Source organism: Halichoerus grypus, chromosome 7 (genome assembly GCF_964656455.1).
Source record: "Halichoerus grypus chromosome 7, mHalGry1.hap1.1, whole genome shotgun sequence".
Classification (NCBI taxonomy): Eukaryota; Metazoa; Chordata; class Mammalia; order Carnivora; family Phocidae; genus Halichoerus; species Halichoerus grypus.
Window position 1 is genome coordinate 62,216,114 of NC_135718.1, and position 26,794 is coordinate 62,242,907.

The following is a 26,794-nucleotide window of genomic DNA, read 5'->3' on the forward strand; positions in this document are numbered from 1 at the left end:
AAAACAAGTCAAAAAATGGGCAGAAGACGTGAAAAGACACTTCTCTGAAGAAGACATACAAATGGCTAACAGACACATGAAAAAATGTTTATCATCATTAGCCATCAGGGAAATTCAAATCAAAACCACATTGAGATACCACCTTACACCAGTTAGAATGGCAAAAATTGACAAGGCAAGAAACAACAAATGTTGGAGAGGTTGTGGAGAAAGGGGAACCCTCTTACACTGTTGGTGGGAATGCAAGTTGGTACAGCCACTTTGGAAAACGGTATGGAGGTTCCTCAAAAAATTAAAAATAGAGCTCCCTATGACCCAGCAATTGCCCTACTGGGTATTTATCCCAAAGATACAGATGTAGTGAAAAGAAGGGCCATATGCACCCCAATGTTCATAGCAGTTCAGTGTCCACAGTAGCCAAATTGTGGAAAAAGCTGAGATGCCCTTCAACAGACGAATGGATAAAGAAGATGTGGTCCATATATACAATGGAATATTGCTCAGCCATCAGAAAGGATGAATACCTAACTTTTGCATCAACATGGATGGGACTGGAGGAGGTTATGCTAAGTGAAATAAGTCAAGCAGAGAAAGTCAATTATCATATGGTTTCACTTATTTGTGGAACATAAGGAATAGCATGGAGGACATTAGGAGAAGGGAAAAATGAAGGGGGGGGAATCGGAGGGGGAGAAAAACCATGAGAGACTATGGACTTCAGGAAACAAACTGAGGGTTTTAGAGGGGAGGGGATTGGGGGGCTGGGTTAGCCCGGTGATGGGTATTAAGGAGGGCATGTTTTGCATGGAGCACTGGGTGTTATACGCAAACAATGAATCATGGAACACTGCATCAAAAACTAATGATGTACTGTATGGTGACTAACATAACATAATAAAAAAAAGAATCAAACAGTGTATTCAGATGAAAAGTTTTAATCTTATAACATTATTTGAAGTACCTAATTAAATTAGCCAGTAGTTAATTAGCTAGCCAAATTAAGTCGAGACCCATCCTCACCCCCAAAAAAGTGCAAAGCAGAATACTCTGGGAAATAGTGCTCCAGAAATGCAATGCTAATTTCTAAATGTGGGATATTAGGAAATAAGATACTGGAAAAATATTCAAGGGTGGGATTGATTTGATTTACCAGGAGATAACTATTTTGAATTTTTTTTATGGTAATAGTATATTCTAAAGTCAGATCTGGGAATGTCTTATATACCAAGAATTTTACTTGAGACTTTTTCTATTGTCATGACAATGTTTTACTTCATATTTTATTCTCTGCAGAGCCACTCCCTTCCTTTAGTGTCTGAGTTAATTTATTGTTTTAGTATATAGTTTTTTTGAATTTCAAAGAAATGATATATATTACTGCATATAAATATATAGCAGAGAATAAATTTTTTGATATTTGTTAGATTTTTATAAGGATAAAGTACTACTGAGCAGCAAATTCATGGTTGGGAAGCTTTTTAGCTTTTTCAGGCAACTATAGTCTGGTAAGCTAGAAATGTAATTTATGAAAGGTGATCCAAGGTATTACACTTCCTAGGACCTGGACAAATATTGCACATCTTGCTTATAAATAAGTGTTCACAGAAGGCTTTCATTGTAGGGTAAGCCAGTATATAATCTTCAGGGAATGTAAAGCTTATATGAAAAATGAAAGAGAATGTCTCTATATATTTCTCTTAAAGGCAGCTAGCTGTTGACTAAACATGGTGAAGTTTGAGTGAAGTGGTTTATGTTAACTGGAAGTCATTATTATGCACGGGTATGTGTTTTTAATATTTAGGCATTTGTGAAAGATTGTTAAAACATTGCTTATTAGAAAAGATCTTTTCTTCATTAGGTTTTTTCCTTTTGACAGTGATGTGAATTTTGACAGTAAAGAACGGACAGCATGTAAAGGAAAGATTGCCATATCAGGTATGCTGTAGATGGATTGTTTTTATATTGCTGAATAAATTCTATTAAGTGCCTTCTTAGAATTCGTGGGCTTTTAACTCCCTGCATCCATTTTTTTTTCCTTCATTTTATTTTGCATGCCTCTATCTATAGTTGTTCTAAAACACTGTTTTCATCACTCTGCTGTACATTTATGTAAGATTTTACAGTTTGAGAAAGCTGTTTCATATGTATTATATATATTATGCAGTTTTCTCTTCGGTGAAGTTTTGTGAAATAGGTAGGATAGTTCTCTTTTTCTAGACTCAGACTTCCTGTAAGTGGTTGGGCTGGGCTACAAACTCAAATCTTTGACTCCATTTCTTTTCTGCTCAGAAGTTTCAGTAGCATTTCTATGTTTGTCCAGGCTAGAAGTTCCATGAGGGTTGGAACTATGTTTTGTTCATCACTGTATACCCTGAAGCCAAAACAGTGCTTACACATAGTAATTGCTCCTTGGATATTGATTGGATGGATGACTGCTTCTTGTTTTCCATAGGATAAAAACCAAACTTTCCCCCTCAAGAGCTTTCCATTCTGACCCAACTATTTTTCTAGCCCTATCTTCTACTCCTGTACATAAAGTGTCTGCTTAGCCAGACATTTCTCTCCCTTTTCTGTCAATACACTGCCTACTTCTGACACCAAATTAGCTCTTGAAATAACTATATTATCTTCAGGATCTGTTTGCTCATCTATAGAGCCTTCCCTGTTACCATTCCAGCTGGAAACGATGTTTTCTTTCTTTGAATTCCTAATCCAGATGGGAGACGCTTTACCACTAGATGGCACTTATGCTGTGCTGTCTCAGTTTCTCCAAAGTGTTAAGGAAACTAGACAGTGGCTTGGAGATGCCACAGATTGAAGTGAACACAGGCTGACTCGTGTACACTAGCCAGATAATGTACCTTTTACAAATATTATCTCATCGGTACATTTTGGGAACAACCGACCTCCATCAGCCCTTAAGTCATAACTAGCTTGTTTCATTGGCCGGAAGCCTTGTTCTCTTAGCTCCAGGGAACATGCGGCTGCATTTCAGCTCTCTTGCCCAAGGAACTGTTTTTAGAAATGTCTTTATGGATAAACAAAATTCTCATGCAGGAAGGATAGATCTGAATTTTACAGGATGTAATTGTCCTAAATCATAAGAATTGCCCTCAGCAAAAAATTCTTTAGGAAAGTAACTGAACTATATAAAATCTGTTGCTTGTTTTATAGTTATTTATATTCATGTCTTCATATTTCCAATTATAAGACTGGAATAAAACTTGTTTTATTCCTCCTTATATGCTTCTGATGCCAAACACAGTACTTTTACGTAGTAGTTGTGCACTATGTTCAATACATTTCAATGTGAATAAATAAAATATTTGAGATCTTTAAGGGAGATTTTCTAAAAATACTTAAACATAATCCTCCATTTCTTGCTTCTGATTTAGTGTCACTAAGTACACGAGTAAGATATGTTAAATTGCTGTTGAAGACTAAAATGACATGATAGAGTTAACACCTATTGACATAATAGTTTATTTGCTACAGCAATTCATGATATTAACATTTACTGCACATTTAGAAGAGTACTTAAGTAAAAACATTTAAAGTAAGAGAAAAAAACTATTTTCCTGACCACAAATACTCAAGTGTAGAAATTAAACTTATTTCTGCATGTGTTCCTTCTTTCCAAGAGATAATTTTAAATTAAGGAACTGGAAGCCTCAGAAAATGGAATACATATGTAATTTCTCTTCATCTTTGCTTCAACTTAATTATATCTTGTCTCTTTATTTGTAAGAAATAAAAACAAAGAAAATTAAAAACTCATTCACGTTTTAAATACATTTTTTTTTTTGACATTGGGATGACTTTTGATCAAAATGAGTATTTGCAGCAAAGGTTCCTAATGTTCTGAGATTACATTGATTACCAGGCAATACCTGGGTTTTCCATTTCCAGTTTCACCACTCATGGCCAGATCCTTATAAAAATAAAAAGATAAGTCAGATATATCCTGATCGTTCTTACTAAATATCAAATAATTGCATTGTGGCAATTGTCTCTGCTTATTCATTGACTACTAATTCAATATCTAAAGCCAAATCAGTTCCTAAAGTGCCTCGGTTTTTACTTTTGAAAATGATAGAAAGACTTTGAGGAGTTGACAGCATCAGGTTAGCCATTGTATTATGTATGTCTCTTTCAGTTTATCGTAAAAGTGTCAATGAAGACATAAAAAGAGACAAAGGTAAGAGCACTGTCAGCTAAAACTGAGTCAACCATTTGCAAGCATCTGGAAGGAATTTCTATTTGAAGCTGAATTAAAAATCACAGTTGGTAGGTTACACATCTTTTGTCATCTGAACAGTACCTGACCACCTGGGAAATAGATAAGAAATGTGTGCCTTCTCTTGAGAATTTGATGTAGGTAGGCATGGGAAAAGGCAAGACTGACCCATAGGCTATTGGTATATAGCAGAGGAAGTCAGGGTTCATGTTCCTCCCAAGATAGTGTAAATAGTTAATACCACCCTATTAGGACAAGAACAGCTGTGAACAAGAACAGTTGTGAAATGAAATGAGTCAGCAACTGTGGCCAGGCAAGAAGCAGGCTCTTTGACAGGGTATCAGCCAAGTCATAATTATAAAACAATAAAGGCAAACCCATTAAAATCAAGGACAAAGTAAAAATGTCTATTATTATCAATATAATTTTGACACAATTTAAGAAATTGCAGCTAAAATAGCAAGAATGAAAGATGAAACTGCTGAAAAGAAATAGAGAAACTGAATACTATTTTAAAATAATAGATTGCAGACCTAGAATATCTAAGGAAATTTACTGAAACACTATTTGAACTAATAAAGAAATCAGTAGAAGTGGCTAGATTCAAGGTAAATATACAAAAAGTGGTAAGCTCTTCTCAAAACCAATAATATCTAGTTAGAAAATATGGCAGAAAGATCTCTTTTACAATAAAAACAACAAAAAACAAAAATATTAAATAGCCCAAGAATAACCTTAATAAAAATGTAAGGGTAACTGTATAGTGCTACTGAATATATATTGACAGAGTATTATAAAGTTACCAGTTCTCAAATTAATTTGGATAATAGAATTCTAATAAAACATTTTATTTATTTATTTATTTATTTATTTATTTTTATTTTATTATGTTATGTTAATCACCATACATTAGTGGGGGAATTTGGACAATATATTTCTAAAATTCACATAAAGAAATTAGCAATTGAGAATAAGATGTTTTGGAAGGCTATATTTCTAGCAAATGGTAAAGTATACTATAAAGATCCAGCAGTTATAATAGTATGGTATTGCTATTAGGATAGACAGTAACTGTTAAACGATTCAATTAGATCTGTAAAGCATATAGCCAAAGGACAGATACTCAGAATGGCATATATGATAAAGATCCATTGAATCATTAAATCAATGAGGAAGGGAATGCCTATTAGATATATAAATGGAGCTGGAACAATCATTTTTATAAGAAGAATATTTTACCTCATATACCCCCAAATTCTCACATAGATTAAATAATTAACTTTTAAAAGTACAAAGCATAAACAGTATGTTAAAAAAAAGAAAAGTGGGTCATGGATACAAACATTCACTGAACTGGCTGATAAATGTATTAACATTTTTCTTGTTAATTAAAAAAATGCAAATCTAAATTTGTCAATTGTCTGTTAAATTAGTAAATATATTTTAAAAATTATGGTTAGATGAGATGTATATAAGGTGTTTAGCTGGGCGCATGGAGAGAGCCCAGTAAGTAATATTTTTTTACCACAACTGCTAAGGCAGCAGTGGCAGGACACTCATACACACATACCTGGTTGGACGGGTAAGGGTGAAGGAGTATTATAAAGCTTTTCTAGAAAGGAAATTAGAAATAGGCGTTAAGAACCTTATAAAGGATTCTAAACAAATGAATATGTAGACAAAGAATCATAGCACTTAAAGTGAAACACAACATAAATGTAGCCAAGCAGCTTATGTTCATAAAGATTTGTAATTATTTGAAAGTGGCATAATTAATAGGTATGAAAATATGCATATTACACTTCCCTAAGTGTAATAGGGAAGTGTCTTAAACAGAGCAATTTTCCACAAAAGTTTGAGGTATTTATACTCTGAGTAATTAAAACTAATTTCACTTTATCATTGAGCTTTCTACTGTGCTGTGTTATGCTGTAATTCATACATCTTAATCTACTTGGTAGAACTTTGATTCTCTTTGAAAATATATAGATACCGTTAGAATGTCAGAGGAAAATTGTTAATCTAGTATTAAAAGTAAAGGCGGGGCGCCTGGGTGGCTCAGTCGTTGGGCATCTGCCTTCGGCTCGGGTCGTGATCCCAGGGTCCTGGGATCGAGCCCCACATCGGGCTCCCTGCTCTGCGGGAGGCCTGCTTCTCCCTCTCCCACTCCCCCTGCTTGTGTTCCCTCTCTCGCTGTGTCTCTCTCTGTCAAATAAATAGAATCTTTAAAAAAAAAAAAAAAAGTAAAGGGAAGAATGGAGGTAACTAGGAAGGAAAAATTTTGACTGTGTCAAAGGTCTAGAATAACATCTGGAATAAGGATCATTAACATAATTACTTTAAGGTTTGAAGAATGTGTGAATGAGAGAAAATACATTTTGATCACTTTTAGAACATATGCCCTTTCCTTGGTCTTGAAGAAGAAATGCATTACTTTTTTTAGTTTTATTTCTTAAGGGAAATGCCATAGTTTGTAACATGAATATACAAAGATCTGCAAATTCTTTCATAGACAAGTTAAATCTTCTTAATGAAAAAGTTTGGATCTGTTTGTCATGAACAATGATCTTAGACAAGTCACTTAATTTTCTTCATCTTTCGCATAGTGGAAGTCCTGACATCCTTTCTACCTACTATTTTATGATTTTGAAATGTATTTAACTACATTTTTTGCTACCGCTTACCCAAAATAGAAATTCAACTATTTCATCTATTGCAAAAACATAAATCACAAAATGAAAATGTTATGGCATAAGCTTATTACAGACCTTACTTAATAATTTCTTGAGTAATAGTTGGTAGGGTTTTTTAGTATATTATTTAAATAACTATAAGAGATTTTATATTCCTAGTCTAAGCTATTTTTGAGAAAATATTGCCTGTGTTAGAATATTTAAATAATAAATTTTATATTGGCTTTAATGGTCAGAATCCATTATGGAATTCAGAGGTTCATTTCACGCTAAGAAATGGAATTTATCAAGATTATTACTTGTCATTTCTTTTTCCCCTCCTTCATAGATATTCGTATACCACTAATGTGGAAAGACTCTGATCACTTCAGCAATAAGGAACGTATGTACGATTTTAATTTATATTTGAAATGTTTTTTTTAGGGTATAGTAAATTTGTGACTATTGGGAGAAAAAGCTGCTTCCACACTGAAATAAATTGATGTCATTTGGCAGAATAAGCTGTATCTTGCTGAACTGTGTTTTTTCCTATTTTTAGTGCAAATATGTTGTAATTGCTTGATATTAATTAAGATAATACCTACCTAATGTACTTTTAGTTGTTGATGGGAACCCATGCAAGGACTGTAACAGGTTGTGTGGAAGGGAAGGTACAACAAAAGAAAATGTTTAAGGAGTAAAGGTAAAGGCAGCATTTCTTTTTGACCGGAATCTGGGAGATCTTTTCTGCCTTGTTTTGTTACTTCAGATTATTTAACAGGATGTAAGAGGGAAAGATTTTTAGCTTGATCTGATTTTCCCCCTTCAGCATTTACAAATCCATGTATTTTCACAAATCCGTGTATTGCTTAGGTCATAGAAATTAACCTCAAATGATTTCTAGAGGCAAAGTGGAAAAGCTATGATAATCCTTTATCTTTCTTGTCTATTGTGATAGCTTTGTTCCTCATAGTTTAAAAAACTGAATCATACTGAGCATAATTAGTTTTATATGAAGAATCCAAAGTCAGGTTAGTATATTTGTTATTCAATTAGGAAATATAATTTACTTTACAAAGGAATACATGTGGGGATTAAGTGTATCTTTCTGATTACTATAGAGAATAAGTTTTTCTGAAGAGCTACATTTTCTCAATAATGAGGTTTTAGCCCTTTAATCACCCAATACTTTTAAAAAACATCACCAAATTAAAAGGCTCAGCAGCTATGTTTTTTGTGTTCACATGCCTACTTTTTATTGTTTTTGTGGTTTCCTCCCTTGCTCTCAGTTTGGTGGAAAATGTTTTGCTGCTGTTAACGTGCCTGCCCCTAACCTCTTGTAATAGAAAACTTCTTAAATAGACTTGGAAACCAAAATGACAGCGGTAATAGTATATATACAATAATAAATTTGCTATTAATGAAAGTCTAAAGAGTTTCTAGGAATAAAATTTATGAATGTGATGCTTGCTTTAGGCTGCTGAGAGGCCTGTATTTTCAGCTTTATTTTTTGATATTCCTTGGTTTAATTGCTTTGTTCTGGTTGGGAAAGGTGTTAACATAGACTGACAGAGCAGTCCCTATAAAAAGTTAACGATTACAGTGTAACATATATGAAAATAAGAATCTTTTAACAAATATTAGAGCTAATTTGTCATTTTCAGGTAGATTTTAACATGATATAGGCATGATTCATCTCATGGAGCACTCTTTCCCTAGGATCACAGCAGTATGCCATTTTCTGTTTATTCAAAATGGGAGCTGAAGTTTTTGATACTGACATGGTGATTGCGGATAAAACAGTCACAGATCTATGTTTTGAAAATGTAACTATATTGTAAGTATGTTTAAATCTTCAGAGAATGAGAACAATTTAAAATTCTACCTTTAAAGGAAGGCAAAATTATTGGGTTTTTGGATTATTTTTGAAGCATTAAGATCTTTAAATGTTTAAATTGATTTTGAAAATTACTTTATTCAGAAGAAGCCCATTTTTGCATTTGAAAATTTTCAATGTAAAATAAAGTGGAATCATGTAATATTAGTGGTAAATATTTGACTCATTGGATATGATAAATTTTTATATTAGTTTCTTTAAACATGTATAGTTTCATTATTAACCAAGCTGTGAATACAATGGAATCTCATTATAACATTATTTTATATAAAGTGAATTTGAGCATAAAACAGGTTCTTACATCTCATATAGGATATTTAGTTACAGAAATGCTAAAATAGTTATAACAACTTTATTTATAAGATTGTCCTGAAATATGTACTATAGGGAAAGCACTTTGGTAAAATTTCAAGATGTTCTTTTTCTTACGGTGTACTTCTTTCATGTACTCCAAAACAATAAAAAATTGGGTGATCCTTAGGGCTGTTTTTATTGCCCCTGCTCTTTTACAGGCTCATTTTATTGTGGTCATAATACAGAACCAGAAGGAAGTCCTCAGGTAGCCATAGAAATCATTTTTAACCAACATAAGTTTTTCCTGGCCTCTTTCAGAGGTTCTATTGTCCTAAATCAGTGTGTGATTTGTATTTCTTTCAGGGTTTCAGAAACACTGTCTTTGTATCTAAATATTAACAGCTACTTAACTATTAAAATAAAACTGAATGTACATGGTTTTTGCCATTTTCAGTTATGAAGCTAAATAGTAGAGATTGGAGAGTAGTTTTGCCACTCACATAACATTAGAAAAACTATTGCAAACCATGTTTTGTGGCTTCTGTCCAGTATGCCATAAATAATTGTGTAGCACAGAAAAATAAAACACATTGTTCTGAGTTATTAGCAGTTGTTCAGGCCTTCTTACAAACTATTGAACCAAAGGAATTTATTTAGGATCTTCAAAATATCACCAAATGCTTATGTAATTGAAACTAAAAGAATAATTTTCCTTGGTTATCTAACTACTTTTATTTCCATAATCAACTTTTGCTAGTGCATTTTTTTCTACCAAAACTGTCCTGTTAATGGGCTCTTTTCTTCACATCACTTTGCTATTCTTTGCTTTTACCACAAAGACAAAATCGTAATTTTTTTTTCATTGAGAGAACAATGCAAGTTACTTCGGAAGACACCACATGATTTATAATTTTTTAAAAATTCTGTAAATATTTTAAATTGTTCCAAAAATAACTGCTGACAAATGTTCTAAATGTTTAAAAATGTGCTTTTGTTATGATTGTTTTTAATAAGTATTCAATATTTATGAATCTCTGGTTTTTCTCTAAATATTGACATTTGTTAGTCATTACCAGTAATACTGTATGTTTAAAGGTTGCCAAGTAAATTATAAAAATATCTGGGAGTTATTCCTTGGATGTATCCAAAGTATAGATTGGCCATTTAAAATCTCTGAGACTGATGGATCTTCCATGTAAGGCAACATCTACTGCTGATGGATCTCTTGCGGTTTTAAGTAAATTTTGTTAGTAATACCACCACAGTCTTTTATGGTAAAGGTAGTTCGTTGTGTCTGAAAAAGTGCAAAGCCAAACTTAGCATTTGCTAGAAGTGCAAAATTTTTGCATATGAGTGTAATAGTGTATTGAGGACCTTTTATGCAAGGTTAAGAATATAGAGATTACCAAGGCAGCACTCTCCCTCAAGGAGTTCCTGCCTTGTAGTATATAGCTCTTTGTATTGCTTCTTGCTTGTGTGTTTGTTTTCCCCTAGATAACCAAACAGTGCAGCATTATTTTAGAGTTATTGGGTACAAAGGTGGGGTGGGGAGGGCATGGTAGTGATTGGACTGTGACTCTTTATGAAAAAGAAATGAACACTGAAGTTTTCAGAGAAAAAACCTTTTCTTTCGTTTTATAAGTCTTTTCCTTTTGGAGGAATAGTTATTTCAGGAAATCACACATATTATGTAAATACCTTACAAAAAGGTATAACTGAAGACATGACATCAGGAAAATAGCATTGGCAACAAGATGACCAGGGCATATTATCATTTTTCTTTAGGACTGTGCCTACGTATATTGATCGCATTGTGTTAATTTGGCCCTACTTTAGAAGCTGGTAGCTCTGGAAGTTACACTGACTCTCTGAGGTCATTTAGATACTAAATAAACACAGGGAGATTCTGTCTCATTAACATATATTAACATAAGCCTGTTTCAAATTGTGATTTTAAATGTTATGAAAACACCAAAGGATGTTCCAGTTTTATTTTCTACTGAGTTAAGTTTCTAACGTTATGAATGCTCTTGATTTTAGTAATGAAGCAGGGCCAGACTTTCAGATAAAGGTGGAGGTATATAGCTGCTGTACAGAAGAATCTTCTATAACCAACACACCAAAAAAACTAGCTAAGAAACTGAAGACATCTATAAGTAAAGCTACAGGGAAGAAAATAAATTTGGTGATTCAAGAAGATCATGAAACATGCTCGTCTTACAGTTCTGCTATTTTGTAAGTTTTTTAATACAGCATTTATAGTGACATAGTATTACTATGTATTTGTGACATTTTAAAGTATTGTATGTAGAGTATAAGTTTACATTTTAAATGGAAGAAACATCCTGAAGCAGAAACAAAACTGACATTTACCCAGTTGAGGTATCCTTAATACCTTCCTTTGAAAGTAGGAAGTTGGGGGACAGTGTGTTTTAGCGATTTGGAATTCCAGTACCTACCACAAAGCTGAAATGTTTTTCTTGAAAAGGAACTATCTATTTGTCAAAGTGTTTGCTGCCTGTCAGCCTACTAACTGGATTTCTATATATGTCATGCGTTATTCTTACAGATTTTAAAAAATATTTTATCTCTGTATAACAAAACCTCAGTACCGTTATCATGTCTAACAAAATAAAAAATAAGTCCTTAATATCATCTGGTATCCAGTCTGTATTCAAATTGCCCCAATTATGAAAATGTCCTCTTGTAATTTGTTTATGCAAATCAGGATCCAAATAAGGTCTACAGTGTTGCATTTAAGTGAATCTTTTAAGTTTCTTTTAATCTTTAATGATTTCCTGTCTACTTTTTTCTTGCCATTCTTTATTGAAGAAATCAGATCTTGTAGAATTTCCCATATTTTTAATTTAGCTAATTGCATCTTTGTCTTTTTAAACATCTTTTTCTATCCCGTTTCCTACAATTGGTAAATCTAGAGGCCTGATTTGATTCAGGTTCTTTTTTAGGCAGTAATGCTTCACATTGATTATGGGTACTTCCTACTGTCTCCCATTAGGAGGCCTTGTCCCACTTACAGTTATGTTAAAATTGATCAGTGTGTTCAGGTGTTGCCAGCCTAATTCATCCATTATAACATTCCCTATCAATGTTTTATCTAATGGTTTTAACAGCTATTACTGATAATTATTTCATTAGGGATTATAATTTGGTGACTTTCTAAATCTGTCATGCATTTTTTTTTAAAGATTTTATTTATTTATTTGACAGAGAGAGAGGGACAGAGTGAGAGGGAACACAAGCAGGGGGAGTGGGAGAGGGAGAAGCAGGCTTCCCGAGGAGCAGGGAGCCCGACGCGGGGCTCGATCCCGGGACCCTGGGATCATGACCTGAGCCGAAGGCAGATGCTTAATGACTGAGCCACCCAGGCGCCCCTGTCATGCATTTTTTTTAAACTTTGAATTTTCTCAAAGAGGAACTTTCCTTCATGAACTGTGGATATAAATGAAAAAAAAATTGGAGGAAAGGGAGAAAAAAATGCTAGATTCTTTTATTTACCCAATTTTAGAATAATGAGTTGATATCCTAGCAACCATGGAGGTAATCAGTGTTCTCTTTTACTTGAACTCTTGAATTTTTGTATATGTTTGTGTTTCAATCTGTTACAGTTATTATTCTCTTTGAAGCCAAGTTGTCCCATCTTTGATCAGGGGGAAACTTTTAAGCTGACTCCTGCAGCTTTTGACATAACCTAATCTCTGATAGCTTCTTTGCTTTCTGACACAAGATGTTCTACATTCATCTTGTATTTTTCTGCCCAGACTTGGAGTAACCATTTCTTCAAGGAGCCATGGTTTCTTTCAGATACTTTCTTTAAACATTGTGTTGTTACTTCACAAACAGTTTTATGTTTATGTTTCTTGGGAAAACTGTTGATCAGTCTATATTCTTAGAATTTCTTTGCATGTTCTGATAGATTGGGCTCTTCAGCATGTCAATAACTTTACTATGATTACAAAAAGCAAAATATTTCAGGTATATAGACCCTGGAAATGTCAATCATCACAACATAATTATGTAACTCTTTTCATGTCAGATACATTACATATGGAAAATGTCTTGGGATTCTAGCATTGTAGCTTTCAGTCTCTTTTGATTGAGGCCTATGCTAAGAAATACATTTTACATCATTACTGAGTGTACAGCAGCATAAGCAACATAGATTTCATGAAGCAATACTTGGCCCTAGCTATTTATAATACACGTATCAGACTTTTTTATTCTATTTTTAGTTTTTTTTTATTTTTTTATTTTAAAGGTTTTTATTTATTTGACAGAGAGATAGAGAGCACAAGTAGGCGGAGTGGCAGTCAGAGGGAGAGAGAGAAGCAGGCTTCCCGCTGAGCAGGGAGCCCGATGTGGGGCTTGATCCCCGGACCCTGGGATCATGACCTGAGCTGAAGGCAGCTGCTTAACCAACTGAGCCACCCAGGCGCCCTATTTTTAGTTTTTAAAAATGCTGTTTATGAGTCATAGGTTGATGTCACGATCCATTGGATGGGTTCCCCCCTGCATTTTCCACTGAAAAATAGTCATAGAAGATGTTAAGTCTTTTCTCATATAAATATCATTGAAAAGTAGGTAAAGTACCCTTTAATTTTCTTCCTTTAGAATTAAGGCCTTCTTAAAACTTTTTTAGATTAAGATATGTCAAGAATTTTCCATTGAGTTCAGTAGTTTTTAAAACTTTTTTAAGCAGCAAAATTTATTTTGCTTTATTCAAAACAACGAAAGGGCCAGTAATGTCCTGGAGAAATTACATTATTCCCTGGGTCTCAGTTTTCTCATATGAAAGGTAAGGATGTTTAGACACAATCATTTATTAGGAGCCTCCTTAGGGACATTTCTAGGGTTTCATACACCTTAAAGCTTGTATAAAAGAAAAAAAAAGGGAGGGCCTCAAGCCTCATTTTAAAACCTTATTGTTTGGCAGTGAATATTTAATTTTTTGTCCTGTCGTGTATTATTTGTGTGACCCAGGGCAGGTTATTTTGCATTTAACATATTAGCTTCAGGTGTACAAAATAACGATTCAATTTTGTATACACTGAGAAATGATCATTACAATAAGTCTAGTTACTGCCTAGTAACTAGTTCACCATTCCACGTTAAAGATATTTTTCTTGTGATGAGAATTTTTAAGATTTTAAGATTTAAGATTTTCAAATATTTAATACAATATGATTGACTGTAGTCACCATGCTATAAATTACATTTTCATGACTTATTTATTTTATAACTGGAAGTTTATACCTCTTGACTCCCTTCACCTATTTTGCCAACCCCCCAACACACCTCCCCTCTGACAGGCACCAATCTGTTCTCTATATTTATTAGTTTTGTTTTATTTGTTTTGTTTTTTAATTCCACATATAAGTGAAATCATATGGTATTTGTCTTTTTTGTCTGACTTATTTCACTTGGCATAATATCCTCAAGGTCCATCCATGTTGTTGCAAAAGGCAAGATTTCATTCTTTCTTATGGCTGAGTAGTCATCCATTGTATAAATATACCACATCTTCTTTATCTATTCATCCATTGGTGGGTACTTAGGTTGTTTCCATATCTTGGTTATCATAAATAGTGCTACAGTGAACATAGGGATGCATACACCTTTTTGAATTAGTGTTTTCATTTTCTTTGTATAAATACCAGTAGTGGAATTGTTACATCAAACTAAAAAGCTTTTGTACAGTGAAGGAAACCATCAACAAAATGAACAGGCAGCCTACTGAATGATATGAGATATTTTCAAATCATATATCTGTTAAGGGGTTAGTATCCATATACATAAAGGATTCTTAGGATTTAATAGCAAAAAAAAAAAAAAAATCCAATTAGAATAGAGGCAGATGATCTGAATAGACATTACTCCAAAGAAGACATACAGATGGCCAACAGAAACATGAAAAGATGGTCAACATCAAAAATCATCAGGGAAATGCAAATCAAAACCACAGTAAGATACCACCTCATACCTGTTACAGTGACTGTTATTAAAAAAATAAGAAATAAATGTTGGTGAGCATGTGGAGAAAGGGAGAACCCTTGTGCACTGTTGGTGGGAATGTAAATTGGTGCAACCACTGGAAAACAGTATGGGGGGGTCCTCAAAAATTAATAATTGAAAAAAATAAAAATATAGTGAGAATTTAATAATTGTAGCTCATTCCATTATTGTTACTATTTTTACTGTTCTGAGACTAGTGCTTTTCCTTAACTTTTTCTCAAACTCATGCTAAAGCATTGCAATTTAAAAACAACATAGGATTATAAAATACAGACATATTTTAAAATTTAAAACCATTACTTATAATTTCATAGAACATAATCTAAGTGATGTTAGAACTTACATTTAACCTATATTCTTTTTGAAGCCTGGAGGAATTTTTGAGCATAATATTGTTAGTTTTAAGTTCCTTTTTTTTTTTTTTTAAGATATTTGAGAGTGAGAGAGAAAGAGCACTAGTGGGGAGTGGGGGAGAGGGCCAAAGGGAGAAGCAGACTCCCCGCTGAGCAGGGAGCCTGATGTGGGGTTCCATCCTAGGACCCTGGGATCATGACTTGAGCCAAAGGCAGATGCTTAACCAACTGAGCCACCCAGGCACCCCAGTATTAAGTTCTTTTAAATAACAACTGACTTATTTGTCTTGAAGTGTTCATTCTATTTAGATTTATTATTCTACTTGGTTTATACCTGAATCCAAACACTAATTTTCTTTATGAACATTCCCCATGCAACTTGCATGTCATTTGCTTATTTATACCAATTAAAGTTGGTCAAAGGAAGAGTAAAATCTTTTACTTTTCACTGAATCATGTTCTGCTAATACCTATATTCTGCTGAGCTTCAGGTGTGAATTCAGCATATTCTAGGTTAAATTCATAGCCCAGGACGACTCTTAACTAGTAATTCCTTAACTGACTGCTTCAGCACCATGATAGGAGTTTGAGAATAGCACTAGTGATCAGAATGCATAAGGGGATCAGTTTTGTTTCTTTAATAGTGATCTAGTTCAATGAGAAGATTCCCAATACAGCTTTTAATTTTCAACCAAAATGGTCATAATAGATCAAACTTGGGCTGTATATATCTTCTCTAGTAATATGGCATGTGACCAAATATAGCTGTTCTTTCTGACAAAAGAGTGCATTTTTTAGACTACCATTTAAAGTAGTCATTTATTTTTTCATAACATTTTTGGACCAATATCCACCCCCCCCCGCAATGTTATAACAATTGGCCTATTTGATAAAAAAAATGTAGCTGATTAAACTGTTGGGAACTCAATATTAGGGTTGGCTAAAAGGAATGAGTGTAATGTTTTAGTAAGAAAATGTTATCCTGACAAGAATGTTTTAAAAGTGAGATCATTGTTGGTTTTGGAAGCATTGGCATTGTAATTAGTCATGGTTTAAAAATGAAGTAACTTGAAATATCATCATAAAGTATTGTTTGATCCAAAAGAAGACAGTGAACATTTTTGGTAATTTTTAGCATGCTCCCTGATGTGATTCATTTATTCATTTTATTTGTGGAATTTCACTTACTGAAATTCCTTTAGCCAGATTTTCCCAGTGTCTCTAATAGCTGAGTTCCCTATTTTATGCTTCTTGAGAACTATTTATTTAGTACATTATTCATCACTGTGTAAGTATACATCATTTTAAACAATCATTTCAAGAAAACTGGTAAAATTGAGAGTGATTATTAGACAAAAAGGTATATTAATTTTTTTAAAAAAATAAGCCACTATACTGCATTTTAAATTAGATTGAAGTTATAAAACAAGTATCTTAATACTGGTCCAGCATAAATGGATTATTTATGTTTTGAGGACAATGAAGTTACTGTTTTGATTGTGTGAAAGATGATGCAGAGTTCACACGTAACTAAGGAGCTCCTCAGCCATTGGGTGTAGTTTCATTATTCATTCATTTAATCATCTTAGAAAGGATTATTCAGCAGTTATATCATATGGCACATTGGATTCCAAGGTTAATAAGTCATGCTCCCTGAACTCAAAATTCTTGCAGTGGTAAAATATGGTCCCTTGTATCTGTTTTAACAGAAAAAAGTACCATAATTTTAAACTATTTCTTAATGAAGTATAAAGGTAGTAAGTATAGTGGGGCTTTCTTTCCAATATACTACTTGCCTAGCAGAGGCAAGTCAATTATATTCTCTGAACTTCAGTTTCTTCCTCTGAAAACATGGACCAAACTATCTGCTCTGCCTACCTCAAGTAGTTATTGTGAATCTTTAAAAAGATATTGCTTGTCAAAATGCCTTACACTGTACATATGTGGTATTATAATGCATTGCCTGTCTCTGATTTTTACAGGAGAGTTCCATCATACTACTGCTTCACCACATTATTTGATTACAAAAATTATCAAATAGAATCTAGAAGAGAAAAAAACAGTTATTCATACTTCATTCTAATTCAAATACTTTTTATATATGGACTGATTTTTTTTTCAGGTTTTTAAGTACCTAGTTTTGGGGGATAGTTAGATATTCATAGTTATCTACACATTCAGCTTTTTTTCTGGAGTTACTAGAGTCATCACATAATCATTTTAATGACCACATTATCTATCATTTGGCTCTATCATAGTTTATTTAACCATCCTTAGAAGTTATCAATAACTTTCTTCAGATTGTTATTTTCAGATGTGTTATTTATTGAAAACAGAGGCAAATATGCTCCGTGTTTACCTGAAAGTAGCTGAGGAAAAGATGTCTTAGTCACAATTATTTCTTTAGTCTCTCATGGTTCATCTCCCCTCTGATTTCCCCCCTTCATTTTTCCCTTCCTACTATCTTCTTTTTTTTTTAACATATAATGTATTATTTATTTCAGAGGTACAGGTCTATGATTCATCAGTCTTACACAATTATTTCTTAAGGTCTGAAAAAAAATTCAAACATATACCTCGCTCATCACATAATTTTAGCCTGTTCTGCCACACAAGTTGCTTTCTGAACATGCCACCTCCCCAGTGCACTTGGTGCAAATGCACAGCCTATAACCAGCTGCGTCCTGTGCACACTAATAGCAGTATTTTATATTATATTATGTATTGAAATGATGCTATTTCTGAAGTGAAGAATAGTCAAATGTTTTTAGTGGTTAGTAAGAATAAATTACAGTGTCATTCCGAAAAATAAAAAGTATCTTCATTCTCTTTCTCTCCCTCTCCCGGCCTCCCACTATTTTAGATATTTTTCTTGATGGCTTAGAAAGACATGTAGTCTATCCATCTAATACCTTGACTATCAGTTTTGTGACCCCCTGCCTCCAGTGATCTTGTCCTTCTGCCTATTTCAGTCCTCCACCCTATTATTGTGCCCTAGACTTTGTTGTAACGAATAATTTCACACCCTCTACCATCTTTATAGCAAGTATCCCACTCTATCTACCACCTCCCACATTTCCAGCCTGCTCCCTTTAGTACTCTGACTCGAAATTAGCCTGGACTCCATGATTTACCACTTTATTCTTTCCTAGCATTTTTCTCATGTCATACTTACCTTGGAAAAAACTCCAACCTTGGTTAAATCCTCCTTTGAGTTCCGCTGCACCTGCACTCATGAGAAATAGATGAGGAAGCTGGAGAAAAACAGTCATAATGACTGGTCTCCCTTTAGACCCATGATCACTAACCTTAAGTGAGTTCTCAGTGTGACAGCAATCCTACTAAGTTTCCATAGCCTTACACTTTACCTCTCTTCAGGGAAAGCATGTCACATCATATTACTGTCTCCTCTGAAGACTCCCGATTCCCCCTCCTCTCTACTCCTTATTCAAAGCTGATGACTTTGTTTCACCTATCACTAATACTACTGAAGCAGTCAGGAGAGAACGTGCATATCTTCCTTCTGCCAAATCTGTCAGCCTGTCCGCATCTGTATCTTTATTTGCTGCTTTCCCTCTTTGGGAACTCTGCCTCATCTAAGGCCACCTTCTTGTGCACTGGATCCCATTTTCTGAACTATTCAGAAGTAAGCTCCTGCGCATGTCCCCCACTCCCCTACATCATCAATTTTTTTTTTTACTGCATCATTGCTACCAACACAGAAGCATGCTGAAATATCTCCCATTTGTACTGCCCCATTTGACAGCTACCCTTTACAGAAAAGTTTTCTATATTCCCTACCTCTACTTCCTCTCTTCTTACTCTCTCTTGGACAATTTCTGTTAACTTGCCTTCTAGGATCCACTTCCCTGTTTTTTTTTTCTACTTCTGACTGTTCCTCACCTGCCTCCGTTGTTCATTGCTCTTCAACTTGATCTGAAATGATGAAGTGTGTCTTATTTTTCAGTCCTTGGACTTCACTTGACTTTCTAACTTTAATTAAATTTCATTTTATTTACTGGTAACTCCCAAATTTAATTCTTCCATGTTTTTTTCTCCTAACTCCAGATTGATATGTCCAGCTGCCTACCCTACAATTCATCTAGATATCTAAAACAATTTTAAACTTGACTCATCCACAACTAAATTCATATTTCCCATATCTATTCTTCTCTTAGTCAGCCTTACTGCAGTGTAATAACAATTCCATTTTTCTGGTTGCTCAGGCCAAAAGCTTTGGAGTTGTTTTCAGCTCTTTTTTTTTTCACCTCCCATGTCCACATTGGGTCAACTTTAAGAATAGATCAAGAATCTTGCCACTTCTCACCAGCTCACCAGCTAACACCCTATTCCAGTCCTGCATCAGCTTTTTTGACCTGCAGTCAGGTCAACTGCAGAAGCTTTCTAGTTGGTGTCCATTTTCACTCTTGGCCCCTGTGGTCTGTTCTGCACATGGCAGCCAGAGGGATCATTTAGAAATACAAGTCACATCATAGTACATGCCTCTGCTCACAACCTACCATTTGTTCCCATCTCACTCAGAAGAAAATCCAGTGTCCTTAGTATGCCCCACAAAGCACTGCCATGTACAGTGTCTGCCCCCTACTTACCTTTGGGACATCTCTCCTTCTCCTTCATCGTATTCCAGCCACACCAGGCTTGTGGTTTGTCACACACATCTAGCATCTTTCTCTCGCACCACTTCCCTGCTTATTGACAATCAGCTGTTCCTGAAGATAACATGCTGCATTAAAATGCCAGTAGGGAGTCTAATCCCCTTTATTCTAAGTGGGAGAAATTATAATGTAGTTCTGTAAAACTTATATGTCAGGGACAAATTATCATGTTGAGATAATGCTTAACATATTGTATAAATAGCAGCATTGAGATAATGCTTAACATATCTGGTGACCTGATCACCAGACAGTTAGTGATTATTAGTAGGCACTTTGTATGTATTCATATTTGCTCTTCCATTGTAACTGCTGTTCTCAATTGCTTTGACTTTTTTCTCCATAGTTTTCATTCATACTTTCTTAACTTTTGTGGGGGGACTCATTGTGTAACGCTAGGGAAAAGTAGGAGCTAACTATGGAAGGTACTATAGAAACCCAGGATAAGTGAGTAGTAGCAGAGAATGGCCCACACTGAGTGCGAGGCTGGTGCCTTTTAGCTCTTGCAACAGTGGAGATTTGTTGGTGCTTAGTGAATTTTTCCAGAAGTCTGCATAGTAGTTGACATTATAACAATTTTATTCAGACTGTAGCTTGAAATTTTAGTCATGCATCACTTTGTTAAATTCTTGTTGAGTTTTAGAGACAGAAACATAAATTTCCCTATATAAACACTGACAAAAGACATTGGGTATTGAGAGATATCTCTAGTCTATGGTGGTTGTATATTAAAAACCCAAGGTAAATCAGACCATCATGCTGTACTTATAAAGTATTTCCATTATTTCTCAATAAAACTGGAGAAGAAAACAAACCAACAGGTGTTCTCCAAGGGAGTAACATTCTGTGGAGTATGCATTACACACCTACTACATGTATACATACTTTTTCTTTGTAGTAAAGATTCTATTAAGGATTTAGTATGAGGCAAAGAAGGTTTATGAAACATATCAGTTGGCACAATTAATAAAAATTCCCACCATACTTCTCTCTTCTCCAAAGTTTGTCTATATTACTGTCTGTCTGTCTGTCTCATTTTAACATGCTTTCTGATGTTTTGGATGTTGAGGTTTTACTAATTTGGAAAATAAATAATAAAACCAAGAAAAAGTCTTGAAATAAAATTAAGATTACTAGCACAGAAAATAGAATTATTATTGAATGAAAATTCACTTTTTATCACCACAAAGTACCAGGATATTAAATTTAGCATCAGAATTTTTAGATACTTTGGCAAGAGTGCTATTTTAACCCAAGTAGCATAAAGGGGACTATCATGAAAAAAAGTGGAATTAGTAATGAAGTCCCCCATTTTCCCATATGATGGATGAAAACCCCAAATCTTTGAAGTTGGTAAATCAGAAGAAGATTCATTCTTACTCCCAGGAAGTAAATATGAATCAGATCCCATCACTATCTTCTTATTAACTTTCTCCAATGACTTCCTGTTACACTTGGAGTCAAATCCACTCTTCTCCAAAGCTCCCAGCAAAGTCCGAGGGATCTAATCCCTGCCATTATCTTTGACCTTGTGTCCTAAGGTGGTGGTTCCCACTTGCTCCCTATGCTCTAGCCACACTGCTCTTCTTTCAGTCCTCTCTGCTTGGAATGTTTTCCCGCATTCTTTGCTTGGTTCCATCCTCTTATGAGATCATCACCATTACCCCTTAGAGAGTCCTTTCCTGTTTCTCCTGCTTAACAGGTCCTCAGTTTTCTTATCCCCTTTGTTTTATAGAAGAGGTTGCATTATAACTTACAAATGCCATTATTTTATTTATCCCTCTGCTTACTTTTTTCCCCCTTCCCCTTGCATCAGAATATAATACTGAGTCTTGTTTACCAAAGTGCCCATCACCTTGCATAGGACTTGGCACATTTTAGGTGTTCAGTTAATATTTTTGAATGAATGGAGATCTTTCAGAGAAACATTTGTGAGTTAAACCAAATAACTTGCAGATTTTCTTAAGATAAAATAGCATAAAGAGATAAACATACTAAGTTGATAATTCATTTATGTTTATAATCTGTCATCTATAACATCTAAATGTGGCTTTTCTTCATTTTTTATTATGGTTAAATATATAATATAAAATTTACCATTTTAACCATCTTTAAGTGTATAGTTCAATGGCATTAAGTACATTCACAGTGTTGTGCAACCATCCCCATCATCCATCCCCAGAACTTCTTAATCTTTCCAAGCTGAAATTCTATACCCAATAAAAAATAACACCCTGTTCCCCCCTCCAAATCGACTTTTTGTTTCTATGAATTAGACCACTCCAGGGACTTTACATGTGGAATCAAGCAGTATTTGTCCTTTCGTGATTGGCTTATTTCATTTAGTGTAAGGTCTTTAAGGTTAATTCATGTTGTAGCCTGTGTCAGAATTTCCTTCCCTTTTAAGGCTGAATAATATTCCATTGTATGTATGTACCACTATTTATCCTTTCATCCTTTGAATGGACAGTTGACCTTCTTCTACTGTTTGGCTATTGTGAGTAATGCTGCTATTTATACAGGTGTACACATATCCAATTGAGTCACTACTTTAAATTCTTCTGGGTATATACCCAGAAGTGGAATTGCTGAATCATATGGTAATTCTATTTCTAATTTTTTGAGGAACCAGCATACATTTTCCATAGTGGCTGCAGCATTTTACTTTTTCATCAGCAATGCACAAAGGTTCCAATTTGTCCATATCCTAGCCAACAATTATTTTCTGTTTGGTTTTTTTTTTTTTAATAAAAGCCATCCTAATGGATGTGAAGTGGTGTCTTGTTGTATTTTTTATTTTAATATTAAAATATTTATTTATTTGAGAGAGAGAGAAAGAGCACACGCACTTGTACGTAACATGGGGCAGGGCAGAGGGAGAGCCAGAGAATCTCAAGCAGACTTTGTGCTGAACACAGAGCTGGATGCAGGGCTCAATATAACAACCCCGAGATAACGACCTAAGCTGAAACTGAGAGTCAGATATTCAACTGACTGAGCCACCCAGGCGCCCCACAAATTGTGGTTTTGATTTGCATTTTCTAATGATTCGTGATCTTGAACATTTTTCATGTTTTTATTGGCCATTTGTATATCTTCTTTGGAGAAATGTCTATTAAAGACCTTAGCCTGTTTTTTAATCAGGTTGTTTATTTTCTGTTATTGAACATCTAAATATTTTATGTAGTAGAAAATACACTAAAATACTCAAAGTATGTCTTATTTCTCCCTATTACTAGTGGTGCAAAGTATAATTTGCTGGCTCATGCTACTCTGACCTTGGAAAGTGCTGAGGATAGCTTCAAGACCCATAATCTGTCTATTAATGGAAATGGTGAGTATAGTCTATATTTTACTTATTACATATGTTGTGTTAATAGATAACGTGGTGACAGTAATAATTTCTAATTTTAATATGCTCCTCTGAAGCGGATGTTGGCTTAAATAACGTAGGCATGCGTTTATCTGTGGGTTCTTTCTAATATGTCTATCCCTTTTCCCCTAAAGAGAAAAAAAAAATTGTTTTCCTTTTTCTGTGCCATTTGCCAGAGATTTGTTTGTGAGGCTAGCTTAGTGAGGATAGAAAGGTTTTGTGTATTCTGAATCTTTGTCTTTGACTTGAAATTGATTACTTTACCACCCTTCTAGTTGGCAATCGAAGACCTGTCTTATTTTTGAAGTTGAAATTGAGGAATCCAGCCCTCCTGTTGGTAGAAACAGAGAATATAGGAGAAGGTAGGGCTGAATTAATTTGAACCCTTTTCTCTCTGGATGATACTGGTAGTTGTAGTTTATCTAAAAAAATAATATAACAAGTTGAAGAAGGGAGCTAAGTGATTAGAAAGATTTGTAAAATTTAACAAGAGTATTGTCCATTCTCCCAGATTATTTTACCTATGAGGAAAAATACAGAGTGGTGATGGCAAAGTAGTTTAGAAATATAATTTGGGTTATTCTTGTCCATTTTCTGAAGCAGAATATATAAAATTATGTACAACCTTACTTATACTTATTGTTGTAAAGATGGGTGACTCCATACTGATGAAATAGATGATTTTACAATATTTTTTAGATTTTGCACTAAAAATTACATTAAAAATACAGAAACGTTCTTAAAACGTAAATATACAGTGTAACAAATAATTATGAGATGAATATATGCATAACTACCTTCATGTCAAGGAAGAACATTGCCAACATTACTTCTTAATTATTCTAAGTGTAAATGTATCCCAGTTTTTATGGTATTCACTTCCCTGCATTTATTTTTGGTTTTACCACCTATGTGTGCTTCTCTAAATAATACAATTTAGTTTTATCTGGTTTGAACTTTATATGGATAAAATCACATTATGTCTTCTTAGCAACTTGGTTTTTGTTCTTTCAGTATTATATTGCTTATAGTATTTCATTGTATGGTTATATCACTATATCACTATTCAATTATTTTTAATAGTTATAGGGTTCTTTAGGTTTACTCTTTCTTGAGTCAGGTTTAGTAAGTTATATTATATATATATATATATATATATATATGCATCTATTTTATCTAAAATTTGAGGTTCATTGGGGCATCTGGGTGGCTCAGTCGGTTAAGCATCCAACTCTTGATTTCGGCTCAGGTCATCTCAGGGTTGTGAGATTGTACCCGTGTTGGGCTCCTTGCTGAGAGTGGAGCCTACTTAAGATTCTCTCTCTACCTCTCCCTCTCCCCCTCCCCCCCCACTTGCACACGTGCATGCTCTCTCTCTCAAAAAATAAAACAATAATTAAATAAAATAAAATTTGAGGTTCATAAGCATTAACTTCTTAATGATAGTTTTATTGAATTTCCCCAGCATCTATAGTGATGTTCCTCCTTTCTATTTGATACTGGCTTTTTGTATATTCTCTTGTCTTTTTATTATCATTCTTGCAGTAGGCTTGTCAGTGTTTTTATTCAGCTGTCTGTTTTATATATTCTAATTATTTGTTAGAAGTAATTATTGTAGACTATATACTCTGTATTACTATGAGAGGTGTGATAAAATCTGCTGTGATTGTAGATTTTTCTAGTTCTCACAGTTACATCTATTTTTGCTTTATATTATTTGAGCCTTTGCTATTTGATGCACACAATGTTTTTTTAAGGGGACGCCACACTGGAGCCCAACGTGAGGCTTGAACTCAACTCTGAGATCAAGAGTTGGACACGTAACTGACTGAACCACCCAGGAGCCCCTGATGCACAATTTTTAAATTGTGCATTTTCTTCCACTCTTTTACCTTGAACTGTGCTTATTTTTATATTGTAGATATGCCTCTTCAAACAGGATTATATACTGGATTTTAATTTTTATCCAATTTGACAATCTTTGTGTTTTTTAATGGAGAATTTAGTCATTTTACATTTAATACCAAATAGTTTATAAGCCATATTATATGATATTAAATATTTGGGCTTAAATCTCCCTTCATATCCTGTGTTTGCTATTGATCTTACACATATCATGTGTTTTTCTGTTCTTTCTTGCCTTTTTAAGGATGGATAATTTTATCATTTCCCTTTTTCCTTGTTCTAAGTAAAGTTATAATTCTTCTTCTCATCTTTCAGAAATTACTTCTAGAAATGTCATTAATCATACTTATTAAAGTCTAAAATTAAAAGATGGTTTTACTGTTTTCTTAGACAATGCAAGGACTTTCAAACAGTTAAACTCCATTTCTCTGACCGGTGTGCTATTGTTATATATTATAATTCTATTTGATTTTTAAAGTTCACAAGATGTTTTATACATTTTATATTTACTAAGATTTACCTATAAGTTTCTGTGTACTATTTGTACCTTATATCTCACATTTGGGATTACTTTCCTTATGCTCGAAGTATAATCCTTACAATTTCATTTAGTGTGTTCCACTGGTACCATACTACTTTGTTCTTGTGTTTGTCTGAAGATGACTCTATTTTGATTCATTCTTGAAAGGTATCTTTTATAGGATATAGGATTTTGGCAATTTCAATTTTTTTCTTTTTGAATATTAAAGATATAATTGCACTCTCTTCTGGCTTCTTTTACTAGTTATTGAAAATAATTTGTCAGTGTGTCACTTCCGGGAAGGTAACTTTATTTTCTCTTTGTCTTTGGTTTTCTGAAGTTTCATTATGATATAGATGTAGAATATAATTTCATTTATGCTGCTTTTGGAACTCCTTTAACTTCTTAAAATTACCGATTGGTGTCTTTCATTAGTTCTGAACAAAAATCTCACTTTTCTACTCAGAGAGCCTCTGTTCCATTCTCTTACTTTTCTCCTAGCATTCCTGTTAAACCTGTGTCCGTCTTTCTGGCTTTATCCTCTATGTTTCTTACCCTTTATGATGTATTTTTCATCTTTTTGTCTGTCTTTAATGCTTTTCTGGATTGCTTTATGAACTATGTTCTATTTCCTTTATTCTCTCTGCAGCTCCATCTGATCTGCTGTTAAACCTATATACCAAGAGTTCTTCATTTCTTTTTTTATGTTATGTTATGTTAATCACCATACATTACATCATTAGTTTTTGATGTAGTGTTCCATGATTCATTGTTTGCATATAACACCCAGTGCTTCATGCAGAATGTGCCCTCTTTAAAACCCATCACCAGGCTAACCCA

The 26,794-nt window shown here is 34.0% G+C and overlaps 1 protein-coding gene across 1 annotated transcript in view; it reads left to right on the plus strand.

Annotated features, from left to right (window-relative positions):
* Positions 1-26,794, plus strand: part of RTKN2 (rhotekin 2) — a 73,519-nt gene that overhangs the window by 19,466 nt on the left and 27,259 nt on the right. The window contains exons 3-7 of the mRNA XM_036066737.2: positions 1,877-1,935; positions 7,259-7,312; positions 8,629-8,746; positions 11,141-11,335; positions 23,396-23,490. Coding sequence (XP_035922630.2) covers positions 1,877-1,935; positions 7,259-7,312; positions 8,629-8,746; positions 11,141-11,335; positions 23,396-23,490 — 521 coding nt within the window. The remainder of the gene's footprint in view (positions 1-1,876; positions 1,936-7,258; positions 7,313-8,628; positions 8,747-11,140; positions 11,336-23,395; positions 23,491-26,794) is intronic.